The sequence below is a fragment of the Rhinopithecus bieti genome, unplaced genomic scaffold, assembly GCF_001698545.2.
Source record: "Rhinopithecus bieti isolate Rb0 unplaced genomic scaffold, ASM169854v2 scaffold_15821, whole genome shotgun sequence".
Classification (NCBI taxonomy): domain Eukaryota; kingdom Metazoa; phylum Chordata; class Mammalia; order Primates; family Cercopithecidae; genus Rhinopithecus; species Rhinopithecus bieti.
In genome coordinates this window covers 864708-886879 of record NW_016808598.1, presented here as the reverse complement: position 1 = coordinate 886879, position 22172 = coordinate 864708, and the positions used below count along the sequence as shown (strand labels likewise).

Here is a 22172-nt window from a genome sequence, read left to right as displayed (position 1 = left end):
AAAAAAAAAAAAAAAAAAAAAATCCAGTATTTTCATCTAAAAGCTCCAAGTTTTGCATTTCACATTTAGTTCTTTAAATCTTTCTTGAGCTTAATTTTTTGTGTTTGATTTGGCGTAGTGATCCATTTTCTTCTGTTTGGAAAACCAGCGGTCCCAGTACCATTTATTGACTAGCCCACCTCTTCCTCACCAATCCTGCAAGGTCACTTCTGTCATCTGTCAAGGCTTGGGCTCTCTGCCCTGTTCCACTGGTCTTTTTGTCTACTGTGGCTGACTAACGTGCTGTCTTAATTACTTTATTTAAAAAATAACAAATAAAAGGGTCTTGGCATCCAGTAAAGCAAGTTCCTGCACCTCATTCTTTCTCAAAATGATTCTGGCCATTTTTGGCACAGCTTTAATCTTTCTCCTCTCTTCGATTTGCCCTAGCCTAGGATGAGCAATCAAATGGCAAGACTTAAAGTAAGCAGAAGGGAGAAATCAAGCCAAAGCCAGCCCTGGATAATCCATAAGCTGAATATTTGACTCCTAATAACTAAGACATTGCTGTGTGGTAAAGAGTATGGAAAGCCCATGTATTAATAAAAGTAAAGTATGTGTTTACAAAAAAAAAAATCTATTTTTTTTTTTAATCTTTTCCAGGCTATATAGCAAGGGCCACATTTAAAAATAGAAACTGGAGCCCATGCTCTGGTCAGTACCAAGGTGCTTGCCTTTATTTTTAAAAATACTACTTTTAAATATATTTTTTGCATACAGATAAGTCACAGAGAGTTTTGTGAAACAGTGCTAAAACTGTTCATTTTTGCCTAGATCCCTCAGAACATCCAAATCAAAGGTCAGTCACTAGGAGAAACCCCAAGAATGTGCTAATTCCATCACAGCAGGGTCTAAGAATGAAGTGATCTTTCTCTCATTCAAGGGAGACCTTATTTTCCTGCTCTCAGCGACATTTCCATAGCCTTATGATAGCTGCTTGGTGTTCTACAGTGTCTCCAGATCCAGACCCTCTTATATGGACCACAGGACAAAAGGACTCTGGCCACCCAGCAGGCCATGGGCATCCTCTCCACGTGAGTTGGCTTCCCTCACACTTTCTCTGAGTATCTCATTCCCTTTCCATTCAGAAGCTCAAGAGGAAGCTGGTTCTAGAAGGTTCTGTGGAACCTTCTCTGGAATGGTTTACTGACTTCCCATAACTTCCATAAAGGACAAGTTCCTTTGAAACCCAAGTTGTAAAATAAATTCCTTGCCCAGATATTTAAAAAAACATTCATCCTTTAAGTCAGAAATATATGCTGGATGTTGTCTTCCTGCAGACCAGCCCCTGCAGGCTAAGGCACCCGCTGCAGGGGGAGGGCCCCAGGAATTCCTGTGGCCTCTGCATCCCTGCTTCTGACTTCCCTCTGCCCTCGGATGCCTGTCAGGACTGCAGCTGGAGAGTTCCCTGACTTGACCTTAAAGGCTGGCCTGCCACATCCTTTCTCAGCCCCTGAGCAGAGGCCCAGTGCTCTGCTGTGGAGGGCCCACCTCACAAATCCTGGTTCACAGGGAGCAGCCCCAGGGCTGCCCGAGTCTGTGCTCAGGGAAACAGGGCCACAGCCTGGAGCAGAGAAAACCTGGCCAGCAGGGAAGGCGAGCCAGGGAGGCCTCCAGCACAACCCTGACCATCCTCCTCACCCATGTCCTGCTCACCAAGACAGCTAAAGGTTGAGTGCCTCAGCTCAGTGGGGATGGTCACAGGTGATTTTAAAAGACGGGCGGGGCCGGGCGAGGTGACTCATGCCTATAATCCCAGCACCTTGGGAGGCCGAGGCAGTGGATCACTTGAGACCAGGAGTTTGAGACCAGACAGGCCAACACGGCGAAACCCTGTCTCTACTAAAAATACAAAAATTAGCTGGGTGTGGTGGCATGTGCCTGTAATCCCAGCTACTCAGGAGGTTGACAGGCACAAGAATTGCTTGAACCTGGGAGACGGAAGTTGCAGGGAGCCGAGATTGGGCCACTGCACTCCAGCCTGGGTGACAAAGTGATACTCTGTTTGAAAAAAAAAAAATTAATAAAAAATAAAAGATGGAAGGAAAACATCTCATTTTATGCTCTGTGCTACAATTCTCCTCTCATTTATAGCCCCTCCCGAGGCTTCTCATGAATGGGTCTGGGCACCGGCTGGGCAGCAAAGGCCGGATGGGAACAGTGTGGGGGCTGAGGGGCACCACAATCACCCCAACTTCTGCTTGTCTGCAGGGCCCCGAAGGTTGCTGCAAAGCCAAGGCAGGCGTCGAAAGCCAAAGTGGCCTTCTGCACCAGCATCCCTCAGGACACCATGCTGGCGAAGGCCCGGCCCGGCACAACAGCAGACTGACGCCCCCACCCTGAAAAACCCTAGAACATTCCTGGGCACTGTCATTTAGGGTGCTGTATAAATCTGTCTCCACCTAGAAAATGGAATTCAACAGTCAGGATACAGATTTCCAAAGCCAACTGTTGGCCCCAACATGCAACAGTGAGACCGTAAGCCTCCCGTTGGCCACATTTTGACAGTGGATGCCCTTCAGGGTGATATATGCTATAAAGCAGTTTTCTTTCTATCACTTAAGTAGTTTTTCTTGCCAACAAGAATATTTACCCATCAGCACTACTGTGGCTGAAAAACTTCTCTTCGAAAGTTTGGTGCACCCTGTGCAGGAGTCAGCCTGACATCTGCTTGTACACACAGCTCCTTGCATAGGTCTGGAATCAGATCTGGAACAGTGAAATTCAAGAAGGAAGCCCTTTCTTATAGGAGGCTAATAGGGATTGAGAATAACATGGGAAGAAAACGCTAATAAAGGGAACCTGAACGCGCTGGTGTCAGCATGTGTCTTCAAAGTGCAGCCTGCCTCAGAGTTCCTCGAAGCCTGAAAAGGGGTTTGGGAAAGAGCCCAGTAGGAGGGGCAGGAGGCCCACACACCTGACTTGGCCTGGGGCCCGGGGGGAAGGCATAAGGGAGTGAAAAGAAAGGCTAGCAGGAGGCTGCCAGGGGAGGACCGCAGACTCCCTGCTGCTTCGCATCCCTCCTGTGGCCTCCACGGCAGGCAGGACAAACCTGGACACCACCTGGAGCTGCTTCCTGAGTTGGCACACTATCGTGTACACAGCAGTCTTCAGCCTCCTGGAAGGAGGCCATAGTCGTGTGAGGATGGCAAAGTCGAACAGGAAGCTTTGAGCGCCTTTCTCCACGATGTCAACGAGATCCAGTGCCAGATCGAGGTGGACAGAACACGCAGGGGTAAGGGTGCAGGTGTAGGCAGTGCCGTCCCTTCCCCTCCCTCCCCTGTGGCCATGAGGCTGCAGGCCAGTGCTAAGATGACAGGAGACTACAGCACAGGGCCCTCCCCTCCAGCCCCCAGTGGGACATCCAAACCACCATGGGGTCATTTGTGCAGGGCACCACCTCCAGTATTGATGGGGAAAAGAAACTCAATAGAGCCATGACAGGGTGGAGAGAAGCAGGGTCCACTGTCTTCCTCAGGAGCGTGACAGCTGACCCTGCAGACCATGCTTACTGGTACACACTGGTCCCACACTCAGGCCTGTCGGACATCAGCAGTGTGCTAAAAAGGTGTTAAGATGTGGTCACTACTCACCGTTGTCTCCTATCTAGTTGACATGGGTGGAGTCTGCTAAGGGGTGAATGTTCATATGCTCCCAATTCACATTGAAGCCCTAATCCCCAAAGGGATGGTACTAGAGGGTAGGGCCTTGGAGAGGTGATTAGGTTATGAGGGTGGAGCCCTGATAAATGGGATTAGTGCTTTATTAAGAAGAGACACCAGAGAGATGATCTCTCTTTCCACCATGTGAGGACACACTGAGAAGGCAGCCATCTGCAGGCCAGGAAGAGAGCCCTCACCAGGAAGTGAATCTGTTGGCACCTTGAGACTTCCCAGCTTCCAGAACTGTAAGAAATAAATGTTTGTTGTTTAAGCCTTTCAGGCTATGGCTTTCTGTTACAGCAGCCTGAACTGAGAGTCCATGCTGAGTTTTTTAAATAAATGTGAATTATGATGTTACTTCTTCCTTTCTGTATTTCTTGAAGGGTATCTTGGAATCACAAAAACTAAAACACATTTTAAAATTTAGCGCCCCATCCCACCCCACCCCAGGAAACAATGAATTTAGGAATGTTCCCTCCAATGTCTCCCATCTGTTAATTCTGTTGACTTCAACAAAAGAGGAAGACTACAGCTACTTGTGTTTTTCTATTTTTGGTAAACGGCTACAAGGTTACAAACAGGTAAAGATATCTAGCTTTTCCTTTGTCTCAAACTACCTCAATTTTTTTAAGAAATGGCCATGGTTGGTGGTATCCTACTGCCACTAATCATTCAGGCTGTGATGATGACATTTTTACCACAAATTGTCCAGTGTGTATCTGAATACAAGCCAATTGGCTTATGCTCTATCCGCCATGCTTTCTAGCTCTGTGCTCCCAATATTGAGTTCTGATTCAGGGGAGGAATTAAAAAACTGGAACTTTCCATATATATTCTGCCCAGTAATTCTCTGCTACACTAAAAACATGCATGTAAACACGTAGACTCTTTATTTAGAGTTTAAAGGAAACATCAAAATCTACTGAAAATATTCATTCTCTTTTTTCCTCAGATTTTTATTTTTGCACATTCTTGTGACATTGTAGGGAACAGGAGTTTAGCAAAATCAGCTTCTTAGATGATGCCATTCTAAATATACATCTTAAACAAACAATATCAAAACAACCAGTGGGAAACTGAAAAACACTCAGTGAGTACTGTTTTGTCTAAATAACAATAAATACAAAAAGACTGGTTGTGTTCCGGCCCCATCCAACCACGAAGTTGATTTCTCTTGTGTCCAGAGTGACTGGTTTTAAAGGACATGGAGCTTTGGGGTGACCTGTCACAATGTCAAGGGCACACTCCTAGGTGATTCACAGATTTAGCAACCAACAATAGCTCATGATTCCATACTTATAAATACTTCTGGCAGAATACTTCTTGAAGCTATGTGTTCCAAACTTGCAGATGACAATTAAGATTCAAGATATTTCGCAAAGTAAATAGAAGTGGGTCATAACATTAATTACCTGTTCACATCAGCTTCCATTTACAAGTCATGAGCCCAGACACTGACATCAAACTGAGCCCACTTAGACTCCTCACCACCAGTCTGTCTTGTCATCAGACAGGAGGCTGTCACCTTGACCAAATTCTCACCAATCAATTATCTATCCAAAAACCATTACCTGTTACAGTTAAAACAAAATCAGCACATCTTTGACTGTATTAGAAACGACAAAACCTTACAAAGCAGTCACCGCCATACCAGTCTGACAATCACTAGTTCATTTGGCAGATGGACAACAAAGGTTTAAACTTGCAATTCAAATCAACCTTCTTTCCATACTCTGATTCATGGTGTTTTTAAAAAATCATCTTGAAAGCTGTGCTGCATTTCTCCTCCACTTATCAATGAAGAAAATGCACTCTCCGGAAACTACCTGGGGTAGCCACTACGAGGACCTGGGGAGACGTGCACCCTGGGGGTCTGAGGGCCTCCAGGTGAATCTGAGAGGGAAGACCCTCCAGTGCCTTCACTGTAGCCTGCCTGAGGGTGGTGCTACCTCAGACTGTTATTCCTCAGTGCACTATAGTCAGTGCTATGATATTGTTTTACAGGAAGTACAGTTGAGACAGCATTATGTGAAAGCTAGCCTGGACTAAAAAAATGCTGTGCTGCTAGCAAAACTCTTTTTATATGATGCCACACTTTACAGATGGAAACTTTAAAACAATACACAAGTGTAAAATAAAACGAATCCAATGAAGCATGCTCATCCCAGTATCTTAAACTTGGTGGTGCCTATCTACAGGTCCACACTCTGCGGCCCATGAGCATGGGGGCCTTTCTCATCCTCCAGGCCCGTCCTGGGTATCTCAGTGCTGGGCTGCAGGAGAGATATCCAATTCCTTCCCCCAAAACATCCTTCTATTTAATATATTGTTGCCCTGGACGAAAACACCCTAACTGCAATGACTTCTGTTGAAAGTGCAAAAAAGGCTTCCGTGAGGTGGGTTCATGGTTGTTACTGTATTCATCTTTCACCCTTGAGCTCAGAAAGACCTGCATCCCATGAATGAAGGGTTGGGAAAGGCATCTTTAGGAGGCATGGTCTACTGTGTGTTTCCAATTTTCCTGTACACAGCCAGCTTGCCAGTCCAGCTGTAGTCTGAGCATCAGCATTCTCTTCATTGTCTTCAAGGTCTACCTCCCACCAGTGAAATTAAATGTTTGAGTGCTGAGGGCTAAGGTACAGAGAAGCTCAAGTCTGCACAGTCTGATAGGAACTGGCCACTCCAGAACTTAGGCTATAACAAAAAAAGGTATTCACACTGTATGCTACTTAATGACCTAGTGCCAAAAAAATTGAAATGGTACTGTAAGTGATTCCCAATAATCATCTACCCTACCAGTGCCGGGGAACCTGTGCAAACAGAACGTGAACTATCACAACAGACTACAGCTGTCCTCTCCATAAATACTATATTTTTTTAAAGTTCTGTACATAGAAAGCAATTCATTCAAGTCTTAAGATGAATTTAAATCTATATGGCCAGTACATTTTTCCTAAAGATGAAATCATTTAGCAAGAAATTTTTTTTAACATAAACAGTCTGCCTATTTCCTATTTCTTTTGAAAAGACTTTTAGAAAGAGTCTAAATTGTATTTATTTTTCCCCTAAAATGTTAGTTTGTTATTTCATATTAGCACATGCAAGCAAAATTTACTCTTAAATATATTACTTTAATCTGGTTAATGTTTTGACATCTATAATTAATTGTAGTTTCAAACAGATGCAAGCCATGTCTGTGACCAGGTGCAAAATACAGAAATCATCTCCAGAAGTGGAGAGAAGACTCCAGGAAAAAAAGTGTTTTGTAAAAGTCCCAACTCAAAATAAGACTGCAGTGCCTTTTAAGGCACGAATTAACTGGAAACCTTTAAGGATTAACTATAAAGTAAATTGACACTGCCTGGAGTACTCTTTAAGAAAGTAAAAAGGGGAGATTTTCATAGACTCCCTCCGCCTCTTAAGGCCTTTGGATGCTGGCATGTCGCCAACAGGATGCCATTAAAACAAAATGTTTCTGCTTATTAAAACCAATGCCCATCATTCTCCTCCTCCTCATTGTCTAGATAGAGGAGGGCAACTTTCTTTTCATCTGAAATCACTGACCTTTGGTCTACCATTCTCTGGAGCTGCACCTTCTTATCAAACATGGCCTGCTCCTTGCCCTGTTCTCCATGGGCCTGGTCTCCTTCCCCAGCAGAGGCCTTAAAGCTCACGCCAACTGCCTGGTCATTCCTACTGTCCGCGTCTGTCCAGGCACCAAGGTCAGACACACCGCGATCTCCCGCTTCCTGTGTCCGGCTGCGGATCGCCTCTACGTTACTCACATCCATCTGAAAGGTAAACGAAGTTTCTTTGGGCCCTGGTGTAATGTGTCTTAGCGTTCTGCTGCTGTCTGCTAACCTGCCTAGCTCAGGGGAGTCCGCTGAACCAGCAAGCACAAATGTTCTGGACACGGGTCCATGGACAACAGCGTGTTCAGAGGTTTCCATTTCTGTAGGACCTAGTCGAATGTGCCTGAAGGATCTGCTAACGCTCGATGTCATTTCTGCCCCTGACGTGTCCCCTGCACTGTCCTCCTGAGGAGATTCAGAAACGACACTTTGGAAGGTGCTCTTTTCAGTCATAATGGTTTGTCTACCTAAGGTGTGACTATGAGTGGCCTGGTGCACATCTGCTGAGCCTTCTCCATGCACAATGCTCTCTGAGTCACCAGATCCCCTCGATTGGGGAACCAGCCCATGGTAAACTATCTGCTGGGTGGTCTGATGCCTCTGAGGCCCGATGCTGATGTGCCTGATGGATGTGCTGCTCCCTGGCAACCCTTCCATGTGTACAGAATCTCCTCTGACACCCAACTCCACCTTGTCTGAAAGTGGAGCAGTGAACTGTATTTGCCCACTGAACCCTTCTTTAGGGCCTAACTGGAGTTGCCTGACAGAAGTCTGGGTACCCACTGACTCTTCTTTTGCAAAATAATCACCAACCTTCCCTGCAGCAGAAATGGGGCCCTGAAAAATAATCTCCTTTTCAGCATGAAATTGTCTGGAGCCAAATGTGCTGCGCCTCCCCGATCCGTCCATATCTGCAGAAGACTCTGCTGGGCCAGGTTCTGGTGAGCCCCCCGCCTCCGGACAGGCAGGGGCAGGGCCTGGGAAGATGACTTCTCTGGACGGTGGACTTGGACCAGGACCCAGCGTGACATGCCTCACAGACCGGCTGGCTCCAGTAGAGCTCGCTGCCTGACTTAGGTCACCTCCCCCACTTACCTCCACCACTTCTGCAGTGGGTCCTTCATAGGACATTCGCTCAGTCCTCCAGACTTCAGAGGGGCCGAGTTTTACGTGCCTTGCAGCCTGGCTCACGTCCTCCAGCACCTGTGACTGGGCAAAGCCTGTGGGGCTGCTGACCTCCACAGTGGCCGACACTGGGCCCTGGCGAGTGTGCTGCCCCGAGCTGTGAGAGGCCCCACCAGCATCCTCACTCTCGCCTGCAGGGATGTACAGCTCCCGGGTGGCCCAACGCCTGAAGCGAACGCCAGCAGCCGGGGCCTCCGCTCCATCTTCCTCATCTGGGCTGCCAGGCGCTGGGCTGCGTTGCTTGCTCAGGCTCTCCCGAACCACCGATTCCACAGCTTTCTCCATTTCACTGGCCTCATCTCTGCTAAGCTCCTCCAGGTCTAACCGATCAGCATCCACAGTTTGTGAGACGTTGACTTCAGCAACCAGGGTCACGGAACCGCCACCAGCACCCTGGACCTTCTTGACGTCCACGGAAATGCTCCCTGGCCCGCCCTGCCCCTCTCTGGTGAGGGCAGACAGCTCTTCCCTCATGCGCTCGGGAAGGGTTTCCTCCAGCTGCCCGATCACCTCCACCAGCTGCTGCCGGGGCTCCTTGGAGGAGATGCCCTTCATGGAGGTATGGAATTCATGGGGTATTTTAATTTCTTTTTCAATGACTGTGGGTTCGGCATGAAATTCACCACTTCTAGCTTGTTCTTTCCAGTGAGTGGAACCCAGGTCCCCCTCCAGAGAGGACGCTGGGATCTCTGAAGGCTTCACAACCTTCTCGCCCACTGCACCATCCTTCTGTGTCCTCCTTCCAGTCCCCTGCACAATTTCATCCTGCCAAGAGTACCTGATGGTGGATTCCTCCTCGATGTGGATCTGCCCATACACCGAGCCATCATCTCTGTCGTGCCCCCCAGGGTATTCATCTGGAGTTGACACAAAATAACTCTGCTCGCTCTCTGAATCACCTGCCTCTGTCACTTCTTCAACGTGAGTCGTGTTCTCCTGGGGCTGCTTGGTCCTTTGATGCTGATTAACTGAGAATGTGACATCACTTTCTCCATAACCTTCCTCTTCCTTAACCAACCCCCAGGAGCCTGGGGACACATCTTCGACCTCCTCCACTTCGAATGGGACAGAAAACTCCTCTGGCTTCCCCTCGCTGACATAGCTCACAGGCTCCTCGACAATCTCCACGTTGACGACCTTTGCTCTCCCCTGCCTCCCTTTCAGGCCAAGGTTGATGACATCTCCTATCATCTGCTCGGCTGACCTGCCTTTCAGCCCCACTTCCTTAATATCCTTGCTTAAAAGGTAGTCCAGGCCAGCTTCATCAGAAACATCAACATCCTCAGTCAGTTTCGACTCCACAACTATTTCAGTCTTTGTTTTCCTTTCCCCAGGAAGCTCTTTCCTGTCCACGTAAGTGACTTTTGTGTCTGGAAAAGAATCAGCAGATGCTTCTGTCTCTGGAGACTGAGTGAACTGCTTCAGGATACTGGTAACGATGTTTTCTGCTACGGTTTCTGTCATGGAATCGCCTTGCAGAGAACCAGTGGCATCTCTGGTGCCCAACGTGAACCGCAGCTCTCTTGCTTCAGCCTCTCTACCTGTCCCGCCACCAGCATCCTTCACAGGCATCTGCAAGCCTTTCGGCGACACCTCTGCTCTTCTGTCCTGGGATCCTTCGAGACTAATCGGTATCTCTCTCTCTCGCACGCTCTTCTCCTTGGGTGAGTCCTTCTCCTTGGCCTTCTCCCTCATCTGCTGGCTTTCCCTCTGTCTCGCTTCCTTATCTAACTTTGTCAGTTCTTCCCATCTTAGGTTTCTCTCCTCGGAAGCCTTCTCTTTAGAATCGAACATTTTCTCTTCTGGCTTTGTTCGGATGGTTTCTGGTCTGTTTCTTTCTTGCTCCCTTGTGGCTTTCACTTCTGTTTTCTTTCCCAGAATGACGGTCCTCTCATTTGACCATGTGTTTTCCGAAGCACCTGCCGCCACATTGTCTCGGCGGTCCCGGTATGACTCACGGGCAACTGTGGAATCTTCAGCTCTGTAAACGGGGACCTCCCTTGTATCTCCAGCTTTTGGTCTGTCAGGGAATGTTTTCACTTGAGCCTCAGTATTTCTTAAAAGGTCATAGGTTGGAGAGAAACTTCTGACATTGGTTGAACTGTTGACGGTTTTTCCATATGAGTTTTCCTGCTGGGTAGTGGCTGAGGAAGAATATCCCGAGCCCAAGAAGCCTCTTCTGACATCACCTCCAGCAGATGTGCCCGTCTGAGATCCACGGTGTGCTGACAGGTTAGAACGCAGTGCCGAGCTGTGATTTAAACTCGCCAAAGGTGCTTTCTGCCTTGAAAATAGATTTCTTTCATTTTCCCTCTGTAATAGTGAGTCGGTATAGTGATAGGATTTGTTTCTGAATTCTGTAGAAATTGAACAAACAGTTCGTTAAAATGACAGGCATCATTACCCTTTTCCATCTAAAAGTATTGTTGCAAGTCAAATCCCATCCCATCATAATAAATATATACTGTTACCACAGAAAGCTCATTATAAAAATAAGTTATATTCAGTGCCCAAATTATTTTTTGGCAGTTTACAAAATCCTGTTACAATAAAAGGTAGCACTACAAATACTTCAGCCTAACGCATTTCTCCAGTTACTGATATTAAAATACTCACTCATCTTAACATTAATCATAAAGCACAATGCATATCCCAAGGAGGTCAGAGGTGCAGTTTTTGGGCTGAAATTTCACAATCTTATATTTTGAAATCATTAATTTCTGCTTTTTGAGGTAAGTTTAATTTACTTACTTTAGCAGAGAAGGCTCTATAATTAAAAGTATATCATTATTAAACACCAAATAGCACTATCCTCCACTATTTAATATACTCTTATTTTTCACTGATTTCCATATTGGGCCAAGTATTAAAGAATGTAACTTTTTTAAACTTTCTGATCTTTTATTTTTACACTTAACAACCTTCTTATCTGATATGGAACCAGTGCAGAAACACCCCAGTCTGTCTTAGCGTCATGATCCTGAACTTGGGAGGTAGTCCTCAGGGCTTCCAGCTTTGCTCCAGGCTGTTTGCTCTCCCTCAGCTCCAAATCACAACTGGGAAAATTTGAGCAAGGCCCTGGCTTACTTAGACTGCTGGTCTTCCTCGGAGCTCCTGGGCCCGTTCCTTCCTTCTCCCCTCTCTTTAGCTTACATGATGGATGTCCAAACTTAGGTATCACCAGGTTAAAAATTTAGGTAAGTAAGTAAATCTTGAAATCTGGGGAGTTAATTCTTGTTTTAGAGATGTCATATGTTAACTGATGCCAGGCAGGCTGACCAATGCCTACCCTTCCATGAACACCTTTGCTTTTTTCAAACTTCCTCTCAGAATTAGAAGGAAAATTTGCTGCATGTTGTCTAAGACCAGATCCCTTCCAGTTATAGATGATTAGAATCCAAATATTATTCTCAACCCAGTGATGTGTGAAATCCATGAGGTGCCTAAAAGAAACAAGGAAGACTAAAACCATGCTGCCTAAGGTGTGAACTCAACATTCTACACGTAATTTAATCGACACTTGCTTAGCCAGAGCTCTTTAAGATTCTATAGGGCTTTAAAAGGTTAAAAAACAAGTTATCCCTCAGTTTCTTAGGATCTTTCTAATGAACATTAATTATCTTATGTCAGTTCTGCAGCCACAGGAAGGATGGGCCCTGTCCTGAGGCTCTTGGCCTGAATAAGATAGTCTTCAAGGCACCAAGACACATTTTCCTGAGCTGCCCACACCAACCTAGGGTGGTGGAAACAATGTAACCACTCCCATATCTCTTTCCTGTTAGGGTAGCAGGTTCCAGAGTATTGCCTGCCTGCCCTCCAAGGCCATACCTCCCTCTACAGGTGTAACAACCATAACCCTTGGTCTGGAAATGGAAGGAGTGTCTCTTCTAGGGGTGTGAAACACAAGTCCATGTGCATTCCTCCTCGCCCTCACACTGCCCAGTGCCATCAGCCCCTTCAGCTCCTGCATCCTGTCGAGAGAGGACCAAGTTTATCAAGCACCTTCCCAAACATTCTCATTCACATACCTGCAATTATGTCACACTAAACTAAAATCTATTTGGTACTTAAATGAGAGATGAATTCCTGTTATCTAAACACCATATCTAACCCGTTCTTCCAGATGATGGTGCTTTACTATCTAGCCACAGAATAAACAGTTCAGATGCTTAAAGCTAAGTTAAATCATTAGCTTTTATTTACCTGATGGCATGTTTTCAATGTGCTCAGTCCAGATCACTATCTCTGGATTACTTTCTCCTTCCAATAAGGCCCTGTAAAAATAATTGTAAAACATAATTCATTAGGAAATGAAAGAGTAAGAAGTGCCTCTAATAAAACGTATTATGTGGTATGTGCCAATGACCATAGTGTCACATGTTTTAGGACTTCTACCTGAAGAGGAGGCTTGGGCAGGGCTGCACCACAGGGCTTGCAAGCCCACCCACCAGCCTCAGCAGACCTGGGCCAGGCTGCCTGCTCTGCTCACCGCCACATCCCTGGCGCCCAGCATGATGCTCAACCCCTGCTAGCCCAATGAACAAAATGACCAGGCTAGGGCTTCAACAGTACTGGCGAGCCAAGCCTTTCCAGAAAGCTTTCTCAGTCCAGGGTGAAGAGGAGCAGGAACATGGGGGCACTGGAGAAATGTGGGCCCCAGGCATGCCCTGTCACCCCAGGCTAGAGGGCCCCAGAGCAGTTATACCCCCCACTGGGGTCTTCCTGGAGTCACAGCTTGGGGGGCAGCTTACAGAGGGCTGCCCAGGAGCACAGCAGGGACTGACACTTGTAAGGCAGCCAAACTGCATCTGCAGTTTCAAACTGCCTTCCAGAGGGTCATCTTGGAGATGACAAAAAGAAGCAGAAGGCAGGCAGATGGAAAAGGTAGTGCTGAAGCGCCCCCTGTCAGTAGCACCCTCCCAATGCCAGTCCTAGGGGACTCACTTCATCCAAATTGGTATCCTGTTATCTCCTTTAATAAAATGGTGAGAAGCACCCAATGAGGTGATTTTTTTTTACTACGTCTGCTCCAAAGTTCTAAAATTAGAGGTTTCATTAGGTTGTTCATGTCTACTGCTTCAGATCCCAGAGCTGAGGAGAGAGTGGTCCCAGCAGACCCAGCCTGCTGGTGAGGGGCTTAGCACCGGGATGCCTGTCAGTCACTCACGAAGACCCCCTGGGCTGCTGGCGGCTCTGGGTGCAACAGTTTCTCAGTTGCTAGAGCAACATGTGAAGTCACTAACTCCGGTTCCAAGAAATGCACTGCACACGGCAAAAGGCATCCAGAACCAGAGCCCACTGAGAAATGCCAATCTTACGGCTGAGAGCTGGGCACAAAAACGGAGCAGGGTGCCCACACCCGAGCAGGGACTTGGCAGCTTGGACAAACTGCACCGAGTTAACTGCATCTAGTTAAACATAGTGAGCCCCATGAACATGAGAACCCTGTGGGCAGCTGGAATAAAGCAAAGAAGGCACGAGGCGCTCTCCCAAAGGTGCACACAGCGGGCCCGCCCCAGAGCGGTGACTGCAGAGCACTTGTGTGTGGATGGGGGATGTGCAGGAGCCTGAGTCAAGAGCCCCAACCCTTCGCTTAGGGCAGAAGCCAGGAAACAGGACACCAACCCATTAATCCCACACCCCCATGACCAAGCATTTTAGGTTCCAGGAACGCAAACAGCTTTCACTGCTGAGAAAGTTCTGAGGTCTATATAATCAGAGGAACATTCAGGATAAAGCCAGGCTCCAAGGGTCTGCACCCCAGGATGACAGCAGCAGAAGAGGTGGCGTCCTACAGCTGAGGAGCTAGAGTAGGGTGTGGGGAGAAAGACTAGGTTCCAGTTTAGATCCTCCCGGCCTGGCTTAGCTGCCAACCTTGGGTACCACGGGGCCTCTCCCTTGAGCTGCCCAAGTTAGAACGAAAGGTATGTTGCTGTCCAGGGAAAAATATGTCTTCCCCACCCCTCCAAGGGGAATGGTTCTGCTCCTCTTCCAGGAGAATTCCAAAGCATCACCAAACCTTCATAGAGTTCAGGACCCTGAGGTACAAGAGATAGGCACCAGCCCTGCGTGGGGCTTCTGGCCTGGTTCAGGAGACAAGATACAGCCCCACGGCCTCCCCTTTCTAGGCCTGTACAATCCCTGGCTGACACCGAGCACCATGCATTGTGGTCACTCTCATGTCTGTATTTAACAGTCGAAGCCACCCCCAACCCAGGGCCTATGGCCGCATCCTCGCTCTATAGGTGAGAAGACCGGGGCGCAGAGATAGCGTCTTGGTCAAGGGCACACAGCTCACCAATAAAGAGAAAAATGCAAACCCAGGCAGCCTGAGCTCTCAGCCCCCTCCCCTGTGATATCGCTAAGCCTCCCAGTGAGGCTAGAGACCATGGTATTGCATACAAATTTCAGAAAGCATAAATCCTGCAGATAGACCCTCCGGGCCATATTAATGAAAGTAAATTCTCTTTGTGATTTCATCCAATATGGCCCTGCAGAGCTCTCCTATGAGAGTAAGAAGCTCCTGCTGGAGAAGGAGCTGTCCCTCATCTGTGTCCTCTCAATGGCTGGATCCTAGCAGGCAGGGACACATGTCACCTTTACTATCTGTGAGCACCCGGCTGGGCACTGGCCATTGAGTTCATGCTTAGGGTGGCACACCCAGCCCAATGGCAGCCACCAGCCTTCCGCATAGCCCCAGGACTACACGGCGAAGTCACCAACAAGACTCTGAGGAGAAGCCAGAAACTACGATTTCCTCTAAAGCTCTACGAGGGACATTTTTAAGGAATAGGTTTGTACCACTTTAAGAAATGGGTAGACTGTTCTCTGAGGCTGCAATCAAACCTGGTTATTTTGAGAGCGGTGGAGGAAATCTGCCCCCAAGCCTCAGGGACTGTGAGAAATGCCAATCCCCTGGGTCATGGGCTATTGTGGGCATTTCACATAGCGCCACAGGTTGGTGGCCCCTTACGCAGGAAAATAAGCCAAAGTGCAAGAAAATCCACGTCCCTGGCCTCGTTAAGGAGCCCAAGACAAATCCACAGCGCAGAAGCCGGCTGTAATGTGGCCTCTGGCCAGGCGCCAGGCCCTAATGGGCCACCTGGTGTCCTGAGCAGGCCCCAAGGCAAGGCTCTCTGTCTGGGATAGATTATCCTAATGGAATTTCTGAACAATCTGCCGTGATTCAGCACTGCGGGCACAAGGCCACCGCTCTATGCAGCCCCATAAATGAGGCAGTCAGGATGTTCCCAGAAGCCAGGCCTGTGAGGGAGCCTGCCGGGGCCGGGGCCGGGGCCTGGGCCTGTGGGTGGTTCACACGGTGCTTCCTAGCAAACAGCAGGTGGAGAAGTACATAGAAGAAAGGGAGGCTCCCGAGCTGGAGGAGCCACAGAACCGCCTCCCTCGGCTCCTCACTGTGCCAAAGGGAGCCAAGCTCCACACAGAGTGGAGGCACCGCCTGGGTCACCCCAGATGCGGGCCCGTGGCTGGTCAGTCACCGGGAAGACCAGGAAGCAGAAGGGAGGGGGCAGCGGGGAGTTCCATTCCCATGACCAGCAATGCCACCTGAAAGGGAAAGGTGAGACGACCACTGGCTTCATAGGAAGGATAACAGGAGGTAACGTGACAGTGCTGGGCCATTTCAAGGCATCCCTTCTGGGGTCAGTATTCAATCACATGCCAGAGCCATCTCTAGGTCAATACTAGAGACTGAAAAAAAAAAATCAGATAATCAACAGAGGCAAACATTACTTATTAAACAGAGAGGAAACGCAGGACAAAGCTCTGGAGTCAGGATGTCTGGATTCAAATCTGGGGCCTGCTGCTTCCTAGTTCTGTGACCCTGGCAGGCCGCTCAAACCCACTGTGACTCAGTTTCCCCATTTCTGAAATGGAGAGAACTCACAGGTTTGCAGTAGGAACTAATCAAGCAGCAGAAAGTTCTCAGAACCATGGCTGTCACAGAATAAGAGCTCACTAAACATCAGCGATCACGTCATCACCACCTCCTCTACATCCTCCAAAGAAAACTGATTTCCAGCTAACTAAAATGAGTCCACAAGGGAAAGGATTGTGGATCACCTGTATTTTATGGTTAACTGAATGTTAACTCATTTATTTGGCCAGCAACCAAAGGTACTGGTCGATCCTTTCAACTATATATTCGATTTATTTATTTATTTACAGGATCTTGCTCTGTCACCTAGGCTGGAGTGCAGTGGTGCCATCTCGGCTCACTGCAACCTCTGCCTCCCAGGCTTAGGTGATCCTCCCACCTCCGCCTCCCAAGGGGCTGGGACTACAGGCACGTGCCACCACACCCAGCTGGTTGTTTTTGTATTATTTGTAGAGATGGGGTTTCACCATGTTGCCCAGGCTGGTCTCCAACTCCTGGGCTCAAGTGATCCGACCACCTCAGCCTCCCAAAGTGCTAGGATTACAGGCATGAGCCACCATGCCCAACCCTATTCTTAAAACTACAAGATTTTATTCACTTCAAGTATTTTATCTAGTAATCAGATAAGTTCACATATTTTTATAAGTCTTCCCAAAAAAGGTGGGATCTAACTTAAAAATATATATATATATACTTCTGCAAAACCTTGAGGAAACCCCTAAGAAACGTTTTCCTTTGAAGAGACACGTGAAAAGGTACAGGTGACCTAAAAATAATGGAGCAATCAGAAATGTCACTAGAATGATGAGATGTAAACATCAGGAGTCCTCTGTGTTGCTACATTAGCAGTCTACATCGAGACCAGAGACCACATCATATTTTTCTCCATTAAAACATGCTGTTTCTGCCAACTGGGATTAGAAAGAAGAAACAGGAAGCTTCCCATGCCCTTCCTGGCACACACAACATATTTTTTGATGTTGTTTCTAACCTAACCTTTTAAAAGGACTTTTGCCTTAAAGACCCCAGGCAGTAAATACATCTCTGCATTACATTTTCCTATCTGCCGACGGCAGGCTTCCTTTGGGATTTTTCTACTGAAAAATCATTTTGACCCAGCTTTCCATTTTTTCTTTCAGGTGAAATTTAGAACAATTATAATATCTTTCATCTCCCAAAAGGTAGAACACAAAAGCCTCTTTTTGGATTCGTACAGAGACCGCACTGTCTGTCTTCCAGACCAGAAACCTAGGATTGGCCTCATGTCATGCACACTGTTTCTGCATCCTTCTGTTCTGGGGTTTCTGCACTGTCCACTCCTGGGCATTCTTGCATTTGTTGTTTCAATATTGAGTATCTTTTTTGAAAGATTATGTTTTCTAACAGCTTCTTGCTGATGACTGGGCTCTATGCTGAGTGTGTGTATGGGGAGGCTGTTTCTTTTCTATCTGTGCTTCTGCACGTCGTCAGTCTGTAGAATCTGGACCAGATCTTCACATCGGCAGTGAGAGGGTTTGGGACGCTGCAGGTTCTGGACATTGCTAGGGTTTTCACCATCTTATCATCAATTACCATCCAACTATTCACAAGCACTTGCTTTGCAGACTCTGTGCTAGCCTGCAGAGGGTGACAGCAACACGTCTCTCCTATTTCCTTACCTCTCAGTCCCTCAGGCTCCTGCCTCCTGCCACAGCCACCTCCATCAGGTCTACACACCTGGGCGCTAGCGACTGCAGGCAACTTCGGAAGCCTCCCTGCAGCCACCCAGACACCCCATCCCTCCCAGCACTGCAGGCCTCCTGCACTCTGCCTGCCGCTGCCTCCCCAGCACCGCCTACTCTCGCCACAGTGCTGGCCCTGGGACTGCCCCCGCAGGCCCCAGAAAGCCCCACAGAGGCTTCCCAGCATGCAAGGCCCCTGCACTCTGCCTCATTCCCAGACCTCTCCACACCCCCCTTGCATGTTCCTCTCTCAACTTACTCTCTTATTCAAACTTGCCCACCTGGAGCTCCTTCCTGATTCCTTTCTGCCAGTCCAATTCCCATCTCCCCACTTCCCCACCACCCAGAGGCCCAAACCCCACATCCCTTTGCAAATCTCTTCTCATCACCTCGGTCTGAAGTGCTCCATCCAGCGGTGACCCATGGACAGCTTTCCCTGTTAGGTGGCAGTGAACCATCAACACTACCTCCTAGGAACGTGCGTTCTATTATTGGAACATGCTTGACTTTTTACCTCAACATTGTGTGTCCCCCCTGCCACGCTACCCCCTACTGTCCATCTCCCTCTCTCCTCTATGTCTGCTCAACTGTCCCCTTCTTTCAAGACTTTCATCCATCTCAAATCCCTCTAGAAGCCTCCCTGGATTCTCACAACTCCCTCGCCAGCTCCAGAAGCCTCGTGCTGGAGGGTCTCTGGTGGCCCTTTGGGTTCCCTGCCCTGCAGCAGCTCCCCAGATCCATGCTGCCTCATCTACCGCCCATGTTCCTTGACATGAAGCCCACACTGGCAGTATCTTTGCAGGCCCCCACCCAGCATCACATCCTGCACACCAAGTGTCTCAGAGCAGGCTGAGGGCAGGTGTGGCTCTTACCCAGCCATCACACGCGGCCCTCCATGACAGGCCCCCAAAACCCAGCTGCCCAGAGACTGGCACCATCACAAATACCACACTAGCTCAGTCCTCAGGGCCTCCCCCTGGCCATTCCCTCTGCCTGGAAAACCGTTTCCAAAAAGTCATTTCCAGCTTCTCTTCCTATAAGAATCAAGCATTGCCTCTTCCAGGAAGCCCTCCCTGCCTGCCTTGTCAGCCTCCCCGAAATGCACCCAAAACATCATCATCCTACCACTGAGGACAGGGACTAGGTCTGTACCGTCATCTGCCCAGCATCCCAGTACATCCAGCTCCTTTCTAATTCCACATTCAGCAGGGCAGGGAGGGAACAGCCTTGGTTTAAGGCCTGAAGTTAAAATCTCAGTTTCTCCAATTATGAGTTGTGTAACCTTGTAAGTAACCTCCTTGACCCTGGGTTTCATCACATGGAAAATAAGCTTCTTCGGTGAAGCTATAAAAATTGGAGATACTGTCTATAAAGCACTTAGCACATGGTAGGTACTACACAGAAGGCAGCTGTCACTCCCTGTTACCCATTCATGGTCAGAGGTAACGGCACCTACTTCGGAATGCATCAAAAAGTAAGATGGATGATGATACGGGTGGACAGTCATGAGATAAAGCAAATGCAGTCAAATGTTCATTGGAGAACTCAAATGGAACACTCATTATTCTTTCAACTTTTCTTATCTTTGGAAATTCTCCTAACAAAATGTTGGGGAAACTAGATAAACTATTCGTTTTGATGATTCTGCAAAACAAGACTTAAAGGAATGAGTTGTGTTGCTCATCTGGGGTGTTCAGAGCTTCAAATTCCGTCCAATCCAAGTCATTACCTTCTCTAAAGTGTGGTCTCTCCAGGTGGCTCCACAGGACTCTGTGACCTCGGACAGGCCCCATGCAGCTCTAAGGGGACTGCCACATGCAACTGCAAACAGCCCAGACTGGCACGTGGATCCTGGTGTAAGCCCCGCCTCCTACTATGACTGCTTCCCCTCTCCTCCATCAATCCATCCTTCATCTTGTCCTCCAGGCCGCTGTGAGAAGACCTAGCACTTACCTGCCCCTGGGCCACTCTGCCAACAGCAGTGTGTGCACAAATCACCTGGGATTTTGTTACAAGGACCACTTTGGTCCAGTATGTCTGGGTAGGCCCAAGATTCTGCATTTCCAACAAACTTACAATGCCTCACAATGTGCATGCTGCCGCCCTGTGAGCAGTGAGGCCCTGGACCAGGAATTCTCTATCCTGGTGGTACCTGACAATCATCCGGGGAGGTTTAAAACCACTGTGCTGGTTCCACCTGTCACTAATCTAATCAGAATCTTGAGGGCCTGGAGATTCCCAGGTGCAGTCCCTCCCTGTCTCTGAGCATCTTTCCCTTACCATTCTGCTGCTACTGCAATAAAACGCACACTCCAGGCAAGACCCTGTGATCATATAGCAAATGGATCAGTACCTCCAGCCCCACACAACTGCAGATACTCTTGACAGGAGACAAGAGCCAGTACAGCCTGGTGCCAGCTTGCAGGCAGGGTGTGTCTCCTCTCTTCTCAGTATCCATGGCCCCAAGCCCAGCCCCACAGCTCCCGCTCACTGCCACCTGCAATGCAGGAGGAAAGGGTGGGACGGTGCTGCAAGTCTTAGGATACTCAGAGGTCTCGATCTCATCTTCACCTGTCAGGCAAGGTGCCAGCAGCTTCACTGGCCATGTACTGGCCAAAGGCAAACCTCCAGTCTTAGACTCTCCGAGGTTTGCTTTGTTTTAATTTTATTATCCTATGTTTATTTTATTAAGTTATGTATTTATTTATAAATTGCAAGTCTCTTTGGAAATTAGAAGTATACAATTATATTATTACTTTAATGTTGCTCCTTCCCTGTGACAGTCACCTAGAAGGGCCAAAGATCTGGGTTGGGAGGTGTTCAGTACATTTTGTTTTTGTTTTTGTTTTCTTTGAGATAGAGTCTTGCTCTGTCACCCAGGCTGGAGTGCAGTGGCGCGATCTCGGCTCACTGCAAGCTCCGCCTCCCGGGTTCACGCCATTCTCCTGCCTCAGCCTCCCAAGTAGGTGGGACTACAGTTGCCCACCACCACACCAGGTTAATTTTTAGTAGAGACGGGGTTTCACCGCGTTAGCCAGGGTGGTCTCGATCTCCTGACCTCATGATCCGACCGCCTCGGCCTCCCAAAGTGCGAGGATTACAGGCGTGAGTCACCGTGCCCGGCCAGTGTTCAGTACATTTGAGAGTCCTTGGGACAATGGACAAATCCCAGCAAAATGTGCTTTAAGCATTAAAGAGCCACAGACCCTTCTCTTGCATGTGAATGAGAACCAATAAGCCACAGGATGATGACGGTCAACTCAGCAATTCTGGGGCAACGGCCACCACAGGCGGGTCAAGATTTACAGAGATCAAATGGGCACTCTAGTTAAAGAATAAGGGTCAGAAGAGCACAAGTCCACTAACACAAACAGGAACTTCACATCTGTCTTCCAAATAGGAGCAGTGCAGACTACTGAAAAAGACTCACATCGAGGATGGCGAGGGTTTGTCTTCCACACATGCACTGGTGATTTTCAAAAATGCTAAGTTTTTGGCCTATACAAAAGAATGGGTTCTAGTCAACCATCTGTGTTTTTTTTTTCATCGATGGGCATCTCCGAGACTAAACCAGAGCACAGAGGTGGGAGGCCTGCAGCAATCCTACCCAGCAGGGCTGGGAGTCTGCAGCAGGGCTGGGAGTCTGCAGCAGGGCTGGGAGTCTGCAGCAGGGCTGGGAGTCTGCAGCAGGGTTGGGAGTCTGCAGCAGGGCTGGGAGTCTGCAGCAGGGTTGGGAGTCTGCAGCAGGGCAGGGCCAGTCAGGCAGGCTCCTGGCAGGGGGTCCTCATTTTCCCCATGCAAACGTGGACAGCAGAAAGAGGTACAGTGAAATCCATCACTTGCTCCCCTGAAAGCATGAGTAGCTCCTAAATTCCTAGAAGATGGCCACATCAATCCATGATCGGGTTAGGGAAATGCCAGCCATAGACAGACAAAATAAACTCTGTCCTGGCTGACAGACTGCTGACAGCGAGCAGAAACGGCTTGCAATCGATGCCCTGGAAAAGCTGGGCCCATGGGCTTGTGAATACCCTGC

At 48.3% G+C, this 22172-nt stretch overlaps 2 protein-coding genes across 8 annotated transcripts in view; one reads left to right on the top strand and one right to left on the bottom strand.

Annotated features, from left to right (window-relative positions):
- The window catches only part of TTC23 (tetratricopeptide repeat domain 23), a 131588-nt gene extending 127530 nt beyond the window's left edge, over positions 1 to 4058 (top strand). For 4 of the 6 annotated variants that reach the window (XM_017886915.1, XM_017886914.1, XM_017886912.1 and 1 more), the window contains 2 exons: positions 991 to 1073; positions 2251 to 2846. In XM_017886915.1, the coding sequence (XP_017742404.1) occupies positions 991 to 1073; positions 2251 to 2368 (201 nt within the window). In that variant the 3' untranslated portion in view covers positions 2369 to 2846. Of the gene's footprint in view, positions 1 to 922; positions 1074 to 2250 lie in introns of all 6 variants that reach the window. The other 2 variants (XR_001888158.1, XM_017886918.1) reach the window with 2 other exon arrangements.
- Positions 4059 to 4568: 510 nt separating this feature from the next.
- SYNM (synemin) overlaps positions 4569 to 22172 on the bottom strand; it is a 30939-nt gene continuing 13335 nt past the window's right edge. Inside the window, exons 4-6 of one of the 2 annotated variants that reach the window (XM_017886908.1) lie at positions 12722 to 12792; positions 8429 to 10875; positions 4569 to 7492 (exon numbers count right to left, since the gene is read on the bottom strand). In XM_017886908.1, coding sequence (XP_017742397.1) covers positions 7184 to 7492; positions 8429 to 10875; positions 12722 to 12792 — 2827 coding nt within the window. In that variant the 3' untranslated portion in view covers positions 4569 to 7183. Of the gene's footprint in view, positions 10876 to 12721; positions 12793 to 22172 lie in introns of both variants that reach the window. The other variant, XM_017886907.1, reaches the window with a different exon arrangement.